General features: G+C 34.5%; 1 protein-coding gene across 4 annotated transcripts in view; it reads right to left on the reverse strand.

Moving 5' to 3' along the window:
* Positions 1–3,485: 3,485 nt before the first annotated feature.
* The window catches only part of LOC143244848 (receptor-type tyrosine-protein phosphatase U-like), a 60,301-nt gene continuing 50,733 nt past the window's right edge, over positions 3,486–13,053 (reverse strand). For all 4 annotated transcript variants that reach the window (XM_076490256.1, XM_076490254.1, XM_076490255.1 and 1 more), the window contains one exon: positions 3,486–5,805. In XM_076490256.1, the coding sequence (XP_076346371.1) occupies positions 5,740–5,805 (66 nt within the window). In that variant the 3' untranslated portion in view covers positions 3,486–5,739. The remainder of the gene's footprint in view (positions 5,806–13,053) is intronic.

Below are 13,053 nucleotides of genomic sequence, written 5' to 3' on the forward strand. Positions count from 1 at the left end.
TGTGAGTTTCGTTGCCAACTGAATTTTTAAGAACCTCGTCTTCAAGCTTATAACACAAACACAAACCGGAGAGGCAGTTTAATATTGTTGGTTTGCTACAGTTGGTACACTGTAAACCTCGGAAGCTATAATTGTGATTAACGCTTATTAATCGGGAATGTGCAGATACTTGATCAGTAACGTTTAGAAATTTCTAACATTACATACTGCTTGAGTGAATTAACTTCAGATGTCAATATTTCTACGTAGACATTACGTATCATCGATTGTGAGAAAATTGCGTGTGAGCAGCAAGAGATAGCTTACCTGTTAAGTGAACTGTACCGATATCAACAAAAAATTAATTCGCTCGAAGTGAACCGTCGACAAAATATTCAGTTCAGGACAAGATAGAAGTTTGGGCTTAGTTTGTTTTGAATTTCGTGCAAAGCTACAAGAGGGTTATCTATGCTAGGCGTCGTAATTTAGCAGTGTAAGAGTAGGGGAAAACAACTAATCATCTCTATCTACCGTTAATCCTTAAGTTATTCTTTTACAAATGAATAGTGGGATTGACCGTCACATCATAATGTTCCCACGGTTGAAAGGGAGAGCATGTTTGGTGTGACGGGGATTCGAACCCGCGACCCTCAGATTACAAATCAAGCACCCTAAATACTTATTCACGCCAGGCAAAAGACAGAAGATCAGGTATTGTTTGTAAGTTTGTAAAACCTTGGTACTTAAAGCCATTATTCGTAATAACTATTTGTAATAACCGTTATTATAAATTTTATAGTTGTTTGTACAATAAAATATATTTATGTTAAGAAAGAAAAATGTGTGCATCAATCTTGTTGTGTTATACGTTTATTTTAATATATACGTTTGTTTCAGTTTCATGCTTGTGACAAATATTCTTGGATGTGTATTACGCAATTGTAAGATTCAACAATATGTGTTTTAGAAAATACTAGCGTATATTCGAACATTGTTGAATTTTCGAGAATCTCGCCTAATGAGCTTATAAAAGCAATCTATCAAAAGACGCTAAGATGCAGTAATTGAATATTGTTTGCTTGCTAGTCAGTGTACCATAAGCCTCGAAAGCTATAATTGTGAATAATGCTTGTTGTTTGTATAGTAAAATATATTTGTGTTATAAAGAAAATTCTATACATCAATCTTGTTGGCAAATATTATAAATTTAGTGCATATTAGTAGTTAATTAATTTCTAAATTAAAATTTCTGGTTATTTGAAATCGTAGTACGTAACGTACTTAACGGAGAATCGTCTGAGATAAATTATAATCTGTAACATCATAGAAAGAGTTTGTTTGTTTTGGAATTTCGCACAAAGTAACTCGAGGGCTATCTGTGCTAGCCGTCCCTAATTTAGCAGTGTAAGACTAGAGGGAAGGCAGCTAGTCATCACCACCCACCGCCAACTCTTGGGCTACTCTTTTACCAACGAATAGTGGGATTGACCGTCACATTATACGCCCCCACGGCTGGGAGGGCGAGCATGTTTAGCGCGACGCGGGCGCAAACCCGCGACCCTCGGATTACGAGTCGCACGCCTTACGCGCTTGGCCATGCCAGGCCTCCCAGAGAAAGAGACTTACAGAATGTTAAAAACAAATTTGGAAACAATTTTGAAAAATCAAACCAGGAAAACCGTTACCAGTCGCTGCAGATAAATATGTACATTACGATTTTCATGCAAAATGTCCAATTTGTACCCGACCTCTTGTCAAATGTTTTGCACCATTAAATGAATGACGTTGGTGAAGGCTTTTTGGTTACCATGACGCAATTTAGTCTCAACCTTAACAGTGTGAAGGGACATCTGCTAGAAAAACACAGTTTTTTTTTGTTTCCAGTTGTGGTGAAATAAAATTCTGCAGCACGTCAAAGCGTGCGTTTCCCATAGCAGTTGTCATTGTAAAAAAAAAGTACGCACCAATGAGTATGTTATGGATGATTGGTGTCCAGACGCTCTCTTTCGGACTGTTTCTAAAATGTTCACGTGGTGTAAAAGCTTTATATATTATTATCGCGTGTGTAATAAACCGTGTGTATTATTACTCTGAATATTTTCCTGGTATGACTTTTGAAAAATGTTTCCAACATTATTAGACAATTTGTGCTATAATTTCAAAGAAGCATTGCTTGTATTTACAAACGTTTTAGTTTGAGGTTGAACATGATAATTGTCTATTCCATTCATGATATATTGTAATAGTATGCACGTGTCAGATTTCCGGATGTGTTATACGCTTGACTTTCGATCATCCGGGATAATGGAGGGGAAGAGGAACGAATAACGCAAAAACATTACAATACGAAATATATGAAAAACGCTTGCATATATGTATGAATTTATTACAGGTATATTATTATTTATTATAAACATAGTATATATTATCTTATAAATAATATACAATTTAAAATAATCTTTAGTCTTCTGTATTTGTTTGAAAAGCTTTTTTAATTGTAAAACCAAGCTGCAATATATTTCACTGTTAAACCTTATTAAATCTTCAACAATCTCGAGTTTTGTTGCATTATCAATAAAATTTGTTAACGTTTTATGTTTTCGATATAGCACGCAACAAAAAAATAAACTACACAATAAATAAAATAACCTGGCCCGGCATGATCTAGCGTGTTAAGGCGTTCGACTCGTAATCGGAGGGTCGCGGGTTCGAAACCCTGTCTCACCAAACATGCTTGCCCTTTCAGCCGGGGGGGTTAAAAGTGACGGTCAATCCCATTATTCGTTGGTAAAAGAGTAGCCCAAGAGTTGTCGGTGGGTGGTGATGACTAGCTGCCTTCCCTCTAGTCTTACACTACTAAATTAGGGACGGCTAGCATAGATAGCCCTCGAGTAGATTTGTGCGAAATTCAAAAACAAACAAACAAACAAACAGTCTATAGAAATAAAATGTGCATGTGCATTGTGACGAACAAATACTCAAAACTTATTCAAATCAGAATAACAACTGACCATATATTACCTTATCTGCTTCCACTCGAACATTTATTCAATAACTAATCCATGCATGTAGACAAAATCTTCAGTAAAAAATTTCTATAGTTATGATATCGCCGTTACGCGTCCATTGTTGCTGGAATTCGTATCCAAGATGAATGGAACATCGCTCTTCAAATAAGCTAAAACTGGAATGCTAATCAGTGAGCAATTTTTCAGGTGATGAGTGCGTATTCAAATATCAAATTTCAAAATCAAATAACATTCCTAACGAAATTCAAATAAACAAATAAAATAATCAAACGAATTAATAGAAGAAAGTAAAGAACGGCGAACAAAATGAATATGAACTGAAACGAAAGCATTTCAAAACTATTCTGAAATTCAACATATTGTAGAAATCTCCGGCTAGCAACACGGTTATACCGCAAACTAGACAATTCACCCACGGATAATTGAGAGACAACTCTACGTTACTGTTAAAAGCGATACATATTCAATAAAATATTCCTTCATTTCTTTTATTCTACTCTTTTGAAAACAAATTATTTTATGCTAACATCTATATCTTACAACACTTAAGTCTGAATGAATGAAAGTTAAATTGTCTATTTAATGTTTAATATTTTGTTAGAAGTACTAACGTTGCTAGTCTTCACTTTAATAAATTGAGTATCAAATTATATGAACGTTTATTAAACTCAATACCTCTCATCAAATAAACAAAATAATTTCCAAATATAGTTTCTTCCTTGTTTGAGTAATAACATAGCAAACCACCGTGTTGGGACAAGAGTAGAATGTGCCAAACGTTGCACATACTTATGACATATTAAAGCTAGTCCACCCTGAGTAATGCTGACGAAAATATGTTGACACATCACGTAATATGTGGCTTTAGCTGCAGATTTTGAAACTACGATATGGATTTCTTATTATTCAGTTCTTGCATGTTTCCAGTTATTTATGACAAATTATCTATTTCCAAAGATCTTGCAAAATATTATGAAAAGTCGATAAAATGTTGCTGGGACTTCTGTATTTTTATACTTATGCGTGTTTGAATATATATGACTCAAATATTCCAATAGCTTGTCTGTCATGTCTGTATAATCAAATTCCATAAGTGACATAAATTTGGCGTGTGTACAATGAGTAAACGTTGTCATTGTTAGCCATTCTTATTGATTTTATGCCTCCAACTACAAGAGAGTCTGCTTCCTCACCGTTGTGTGGAACGTTGCACGTCATTATTACGCTTCTTACACCTTGTAGTGTAACCTTACTTTTAGTATAAAGGCTCAGAGTGTAGTAAATGTGCAGTCATGTATAGAATATTTTGTTCATTGTCTGTTTTATGTAAGGAAAGAAGTTGTCTGTGTTACAACATAAGATTTCCACACGTGTCGTATGGGGATAAAAAGAATTGTTGGAACTTTTGAAGCTTTCATAGTGACTGAATGTTCAAGGGCCATGCAAAAGGTGTGACAGCTATGAAAAGTCGCCATAGGCCCGAGAAAACTTTATCGGATTATAAATTTCGATCTCAGGCAAAAATAAACAAGTCGGCAATTTTCAAATCTCCAAGTCCAAGTACCTTACGTCAACGAAGTCAACGTCAGTTCGGTGTCACATTACCTTTTTTGTCACTTTCCATCTCGTCTCTGTCAAGAAGTTACATGCGAGACGTCTTTGACGTCGTTAGTTCCATATATTGTCTAATATCTTTTTACACCTATCATTTTCCTAATTAACGTCTTTCCAATCGCTCCTTCCTCTCGTAGCCGAAGCTCTTACTGATCTACTTTGGTTAACATTGTAGTTCTTTCAACTGGCAAAAGATAAAATATGCATTCTGTTTTAATTTAATATTGGTTCCAGTGATTTTTTTACAATTAATAATTCTGCGTAATTGTTTTCCTCGGAATGCAGCAACCATTAGTAGCCGAAATAATGAGGTTTCTTATTACATATTCAGCTCCTTGTCTACTTTTAAAAAAATGTTGAAATTTCTCAATGTTGACCAATTTGTAAAACATAGTCTGTCTGAAAGTTATGCTTTGTATGACCAGGTGGTTAAGACACTCGACTCGTAATCCGAGAGTCATGGGCTCGAATTCCCGTCACACCAAACATGCTCGCCCTATCAGCCATGGGGGCGTTATATTGTGGCAGTCAATCCCACTATTCGTTGGTAAAATAGTTGGTAATTTCAGTCAATCAATCACTTGATCAAACCAACGAAAACTGGTTATTGTGAACACTAAAGTGGTTGATAAAGACAAAAGAGAAACGAAACTGATCCAAACAGCGTAAATTAATCATTACATCACTATGTAATTTTCTGTTTCTCATAAAATGGATGATTATTTTTTAAATATATATATGAGTTAATAGAACATACAGTTTATTACAGTTATTATGATATATACATAGTACAACTGTCTAAGCTAAATTTAATTATAATGTGCCTTGTTAAAAAAGACTTGTCATAAGTCTGTATATAAGAGTCTTCGCATTACATCTGGTTGTTGAATATCATCACAGTTTCTATCACTATTTAGACCTGTTGAAGAAACAGATTTAGAAATACGTTCTTTCTTTCCTCGTTGACTTTAGAATAGAGATGGAGCGCCTTTTCTTCTCATTTCTTTTATCGGCCTGTAGATCATAAAGAAATGGCATGCTACCAGATAAAATGGCTAATCTGGGTAACAACTGGAAATATCCTAAACTCTTGAACACATCACATACTTAGATCACCTCATTCCTTGTGCAGATAATGTAGAATATAGTGCCAAACTAAGTCGTAGCAGTACTTGTATTCTGTCTATTGAGATAAAAAAATTACGTGAGTAGAAATAACAAAAGAAAGTATTCAGTTTTTGAAGCTAATTGATATAAGGATACGACATTGTACCAAAGCTACATACGAATAAACAAAACACAGCAGTAACACTAACTTAAACACTGTTAAATGTGTAAAAATGAACGAAATAAAAAAGTAAATGTTGTGATGATGTTTTAAATCTATATTTCATAATAATATACAGAAGTTGTGCAGGAAAACAAAATTCAATTTCTAAAAACTTATTGCCGATAATAGAGAATAAGGTCAAACTAAAGCTACATAATAAGAAATATCTCAAATAAATAAAATTATTTAACAACTTTTAATAAAAATACCAGTTTTTGTCAGCAAGATATGTAAAAAAATTGAAATTAAACGTTTTATCCACAACACCATAAAAACTACTTCATTACTTTACAGCTTTGTTGACTGGGCGGTTGAGATCAAGTTTTCTTCAAATAACTGTCTTGGCCAATTAAGAACAAGATTTAAGAGATTAATGCTTACTCTGTACAACCAGTTAATTCAACACTGATAATTTTAATACACTCTTAACCCTAGAATTACATACGGGAACTAACACACCATAATTTTTAAGCATGTTTTTTTTTTTTAATTGGAAGTAATTACTTAATTGGACGTAACTAGAAGTAAATACGCAAACGGTAAACTTATATAAGGTGTATACTACGGGAAAGTCACTCTATCGTGTGAAAAGAACTGAACTAAAATATTACAGTCACACGGTGAGTATTTAATTATGCATTCAACCAATTAGAAAGTGTTGCAGCAGGATAATGCCTAAAACACACAAACAATAACTCCAATCCAAATACTGGCAATGTATTTCCAGGACTGAAGTACTTGTTTCACCGATGTGACATCAATAATTCTAAGGATTTGCAATCCTACAATTTGGAGTTCGATTCCCTTCAGTGAACACACCCCAGAGTTCGATGTGGCTTTTCTATAAACACAGACACACACACATTAAAATATAAAAAGTAGGGACAAGGCAAATTCGGACTAACATAAAATTGTCCCAAACGAGCAATCTAATCAATTTCGCTTCGTGTAGCTTTGCGTTGAATTCAAATTCCAACAAACAAAAATAAAAAAAAACATGTTGATAATTCAGTCTTACTGTCTTATAATCCATAAAAATTGTTGACGGACCAACTCGACAATGCTCAGACGAACCAATTAATCAACTTTCAATGGCGTACAAAAAGCACCATGAACACTCTTCCGTAAATTTTGTTTCGATATATACATAAAATTACTATGATATGATATTCATCTTTTCATAATTCATAATTTCCAGCGGGTGACTTGCCGTAAAAAAACAAAATTTTCCAGGAGAAGTCATTTAATCCACTCCAGCTCCCTATAAAATTAAATTAAACGCTTTCCTACATCCTTGTCCGAATATACAAAATAAAATTATTATAAAATATTTTATATTTTCATAATTCACAAGTGTTTCGAGACCAAACAAAAGTGCTTAAACGAGTGATTAAATCGATTTTGAACGATTAAAACACCACAGCAAATGCTTTCTTGTCATTTTGTTCACATGTACAAAATAAAACTATTGTTAAATAATATTTCATGTTTACATAATTCATTAAAATGTTATCAGAGCAAAATCAAAGTGTCCATACAGGCCATTTATTCAACTTTGAAAGCCTTAAATTGAACATCAAATGTTTTCTCGTGTTTCTGTCTGCATACATGACGCAAAATTATTATGAAATAATATTGCACCATTTCATTATTCATAAAAATGCTTCCAGACAAACAAAAAGATGCTTGGAAAGGTTGTTCATCAACTCGACCATTTTAAAAACAACACTATGTTTCAATATTTCAAGAATATATATTTCACAATAATTTTATATTTTCGTAATTCGTAAGGGAGTTCCCCGATCAACATACACAAGCAACAGGAAATTGTCGAGATAGACCATTTATTGAACTCTAACCGCCTTAAGTAACAAACATAGTCCAGTTTCGAACTTTTGTCGGTCAGTTTGCATGGGTTTGTTTAAATCAAAAGTTATTTTGGTCTATCTCCTGTGCACATCGAAGTTCTGATTGTAGCATTGTAAATCCGCAGACTTGGCGCTTTTCTACCGGGGGGACTTTGTCTGCCTACACAACATAAATTTATTAAGAAATTGTGTTTCTAATTTTGATAATTCATAAACATTTTACCACACAAAAGTGCCTAGTCAGGATATTTAAGCAAGTCTGATTGTCTGAAATACAAAACCGAATGCTTTCTTGTACATCAGTCCTTGTACACAATTTAAAGGTATTATGAAATCATATCTTATAATTATAAAACATTCCCTGATCATCACAAAAGTGCCATTTAATCCACTGTGATCACCTTAAATACAACACGAAATATTTTCTCGCACGTCTGCTCTCTTACACAATATAAACTTATTGTGAAATAATATTTGATAATTTTCATAATAGACAATAAATGTTGCCCAACTATGACAAAAGTGCCGGGAAGAAATATTTGATCAACTTGTACATATTTCCTTATAGAACTCATAAAAGTATTGTGAAGTTATATCCCATATTTTCATAATTCATTATATAAATATACTGGGTCAGCACAAAAGTGCCTGGGCGTGCAATTTAATCAGCTCCGATGGCTTTATAAACCACATTAAATATTTTAAGTCAGTCCGCATACACAATATAATAGTGTTGTGAAATGATATATTTTTTTTGTTTTTCGTCATTCATAAAAAATATTTCCAAGAGAATACAAAAATACTCGTAAGGATCAGTTTTACTTTATGGCCTTAAAAAAAGACATTGAATTATTGTGAAATCATAACTAATATTTTCATTATTCATAAAAATAACACCAGTGCCAAGACGGACCATTCCCTCAACTCCTATCAGTTAAAAACACAACAAATGATTTCTCGTAAATGCGTCCATATAAAAAACATAAAGCCGTTATGAAATCACACTTCATATTTTCTTATTTGACAATACAAATTTCCCGAAACACACCAGGGCCTATAAGAGCCATTTAATCAACTTTGATCACCTTAAAACCCACACTAAATGCTTTTTTCGTAAAAGTGTTCCAATACACAATATAAAATTAATGTGAAAAAATAGGTTCATCATTCATACAAATGTAGCCAAACCAACTAATATCCGAAACGAGTCATTTAATGAACTCTATTCACCTTAAAACGCCACAAAATACTTTTTCCGCACACATAGTATAAAATTATTATGAAATCATATATCATACTTTGATTATCCATAAATCTTTCTCTGAACCGAAATATGTCTGGATGAACTATTTAATCATTTGAGAACGCTTTAAAAACCACATAAAATAATACTTTTCAAAATTCATAAAAATATTGCTGGACTAACAGAAAAAGTTCCCGAATGAACCAGTTCATTAACTCTGATCACTCTTAAAACCTTACTAAATTTTTTGTTATGCCTCTTTCCACATACACAACTAAAAATTACGAAATAATACTTCATATTTTCATAATTGTAAAAATACAAAATACTCTAAACGAAACATTTAATCAGCTTTGTCCGCTTGAGAAACTATATTAACTATAGCATAAAACTGTTAAAAAATAACATTTAATATTTTCGTAATTCATAAAACACGTAACTGGACAAAGACAAGAGTTCCAGGATGGGCCATTTTATCAACTCCAATCACTTTAATGAACACCACAAATGCTTTCTCGCACATCTGTTCCCATACAATACATAGTAATATTGTGAACTAATATTTCATATATTCATAATTACTAAAAATACTGTCGTACCGACACAAAATAATCGGGACAGGCTAATTATACCATTTTGTTCTCCTTAAAAAAACACACACAAGAAGTTTTCTCGTACTTCTGTTCGCGAACACAACAGAAAAGTATTATGAAGTAAGATTTCATATTTTAATGATTCATAAAAATATTTGTGTTTTCGAACCAACACGAAAGTGTCAGTACAGCCCATTTAATTAACAACAACAACAAACGCCTTTAAACCACAGAAAATGCTTTTTATTACTTCTGTACACAAGTGTGCGTATGTCTTTTTATAGCAAAGCTAGATAGGGCTATCTCTATTGAAGGAATTCTAGACTTACTTCTGTCTGCGTACACAACACAAAATTTTTATCAAATGGTGTTATATATTTGACAATTCGTAAAAATGCTTTCGTACCAATACAGAAGTTCTGGAAAAAGGACGTTTGCTGAGTTTCAACCACAATACATATGAAATGTAATGCTTTCTTATAGTTCTGTCCGTATATGTAAACTATAGATGACATAAATTCATATTTTATATTTTTATAGTTTATAAACATATTGTCGAACTGACACAAAAGTGCTTGGACGAACATTTAATGAACTTCAGTTGCCTAAAAAAACAACACCAAATGTTATTACTTACATATACACAACATAAAATTATCATGACATAATATTTCATATTTTAATAACACTATGTAAGAAAATTTTTACTTTTTCTTGATCCTGGGCATATGCTTATGCCTAAATTAAATGGAAAAGACTTATTTTTCTCTTCAAACTTTGCTTTTGTGACCTGGATAATGAAATTTTCATATTTACCCATTTTCTTTGTTTGTTTGTTGTTTCTTTTTGAATTTCGCACAAAGCTACTCGAGGGCTATCTGTGCTAGCCGTCTCTAATTTTGCAGTGTAAGACTAGAGGGAAGGCAGCTAGTCATCACCACCCACCGCCAACTCTTGGGCTACTCTTTTACCAACGAATAGTAGGATTGACCGTCACATTATAACGCCCCCACGGCTGAAAGGGCGAGCATGTTTGGCGCGATGGGTATGCGAACCCTCGACCCTCAGATTACGAGTCGCACGCCTTAACACGCTTGGCCATGCCGGGCCCCCATTTTCCAAAACATTCTAAGTAGATTTAGTGCTGAGTAGCTGATAGAGAATTTTCTCGATCTTAGAAGAATTTTCAAGAACTTTCTAGAATGTTGTAGAAGCCTCACAGGTGTGCTGCTCAATAACGGGAATAAGTATCCGTCTCTTCCCCTGGCTCATTCGGTGCACCTCAAAGAGGAATAGAACAGCTTCAAGGCCTTGCTAGAAGCCTTGAAGTATGATGAGTATGGCTGGGAGACTTCAAAATGATGGCATTCCTGATGGATCTCCAAGAAGGCTTCACCAAGATTTCCTGTTATCTTTGCCTCTGGGACAGCAGGGATACTGCAGCGCACTACAACAGGAAGGACTGGCCAAAACGGACCTAGTTCTTTGGGGGAGGCACAATGTCAAGTGTGAGTTACTGGTAGACCTCTAGAAGGTGTTGCTCCCACCATTGCACATAAAATTGGGTCTTATGAAACAATTTGTCACCACTCTTGATAAGTACCTTAAAGACTTCTTCCCTAAGCTGTCTGAGGCAAAGGTCAAAGCTAATGTCTTCGTTGGACCATAAATAAAGAAGATTCTGTAGTGCACGGAATTCCCCAAGAAGCTCAGTAGGAAGGAAGAAAAAGCTTGGGTCAGCGTTGTCGCAGTGGTTCGGGGCTTCTTGGGCAATCACAAGGCAGAAAATTATGTGGAACTGGTTGAGACTCTGAAGAACTAGAGTAAAATGGGCTGCAGGATGTCCCCGAAAGTCCATATTTTTAACGGTCATCTTGATAAATTCAAGGAGAACGTGGGAGCACACTCAGAGGAGCAAGGCGAGCGCTTCCACCAAGATATACTGGACTTTGAACGCCGCTACCTAAGAGCGTATAACGAAAACATGATATGAGGCTATATTTGGGGGATAATACGTCAAAGTGATTTACCTTCGAGTCGCAAATCTCGAAAAACTACTCACTTTTAAACATTTTTGTGTGACGTTAGTATAAATACATGTAAATCTTGATTCATATTTTGTTTTATTCAAACCTTATTTAAAAGTAAAATGTACAAATTTGCCGGTTTTTACATATAAAATAGGTTAATTTCTAAATTTCATTATCCAAGTCATAAAAGCAAAGTTTGTAGTTTATCAACATAAGCAATTAAAAAATAACACATACTATCAAAGAATAAAATTTGTGTTGCATAGTGCAATTGATAAAGATTTTACCGGACCAACACAAAAGTCTCTTGACGGGCTATTTATTTAATTTTTGTCACCTTACAAACCACACTAAATGTTTTTTCTTCTGCATGAAAAAACATCGAATTATCGTGAAATACTGTGTGTTTGTGTGTTTTTCTTATAGCAAAGCCACATAGGGCTATCTGCTCAGCCCACCGAGAGGAATCAAACCCCTGATTTTAGCGTTGTAAATCCGGAGACATACCACTGTACTAGCGGGGTGCCGTGAAATACTATTCCATACTTTGGTAATTACTAAAATGTTGTCTGATAACACAATAGTGTCCGAACAAGACATTTGGTTAATTCTGAGATTCTTGAAAACAATAACAAATGCGTTACTGTACTTCTATCCACATACTAAATATAAAACTATTGTAATATGATATTTTATATTTTATTCATTCGTAAAATGTTTGTTGAGTCAACACGAACGTTTCCGGATAGAGCATTTAGTTAACTGTGATCGCCGTAAACACCACACTAAATATTTTGTTGTACTTCTGTCCATATACGAGGTCTGTTCAAAAAATACGCGGACTGTTTGAATTGCGCGGCTCCAGTTGGTGACAGGGGAATCCGCACAGATCAGCTGATTATGACGCCATTTCCCGAATGCAGATATCTTCATTTGTGTATTAGCTACGCGGTTTTAAGTGAAGTGCGATTTTTTCGTTTGGCGGATTTCAGAATGAATTACCTGAAGGAGCAACGACTTGCTGTGAAATTTTGTGTTAAACTTGGAAAATCTGCGACTGAAACTTTTGCTATGCGTAACACGGCTTACGGTGATGTTGCTATGAAGCGTACGGCATGTTTCAAGTAGCATGAACGTTTTAAGGATGGTCGACAGTCCATTGAAGATGATGAGCGTCCTGGACGTCCTTCCACGTCAACTGACGACCCACACGTCGACAAAATCAACACCCTTGTGCGGCAAAATCGACGTCTGACTGTCAGGGAGCTTGCTGAAGAGTATGGGATATCAGTTGGATCTTGTTACGAGATTTTGGCCGAAAAAATTGAAGATGCACCGCGTTGCTGCGAAATTCAGCCCTCAGAACT

The sequence above is a fragment of the Tachypleus tridentatus genome, chromosome 2, assembly GCF_004210375.1.
Source record: "Tachypleus tridentatus isolate NWPU-2018 chromosome 2, ASM421037v1, whole genome shotgun sequence".
In the NCBI taxonomy this organism is placed as follows: Eukaryota; Metazoa; Arthropoda; class Merostomata; order Xiphosura; family Limulidae; genus Tachypleus; species Tachypleus tridentatus.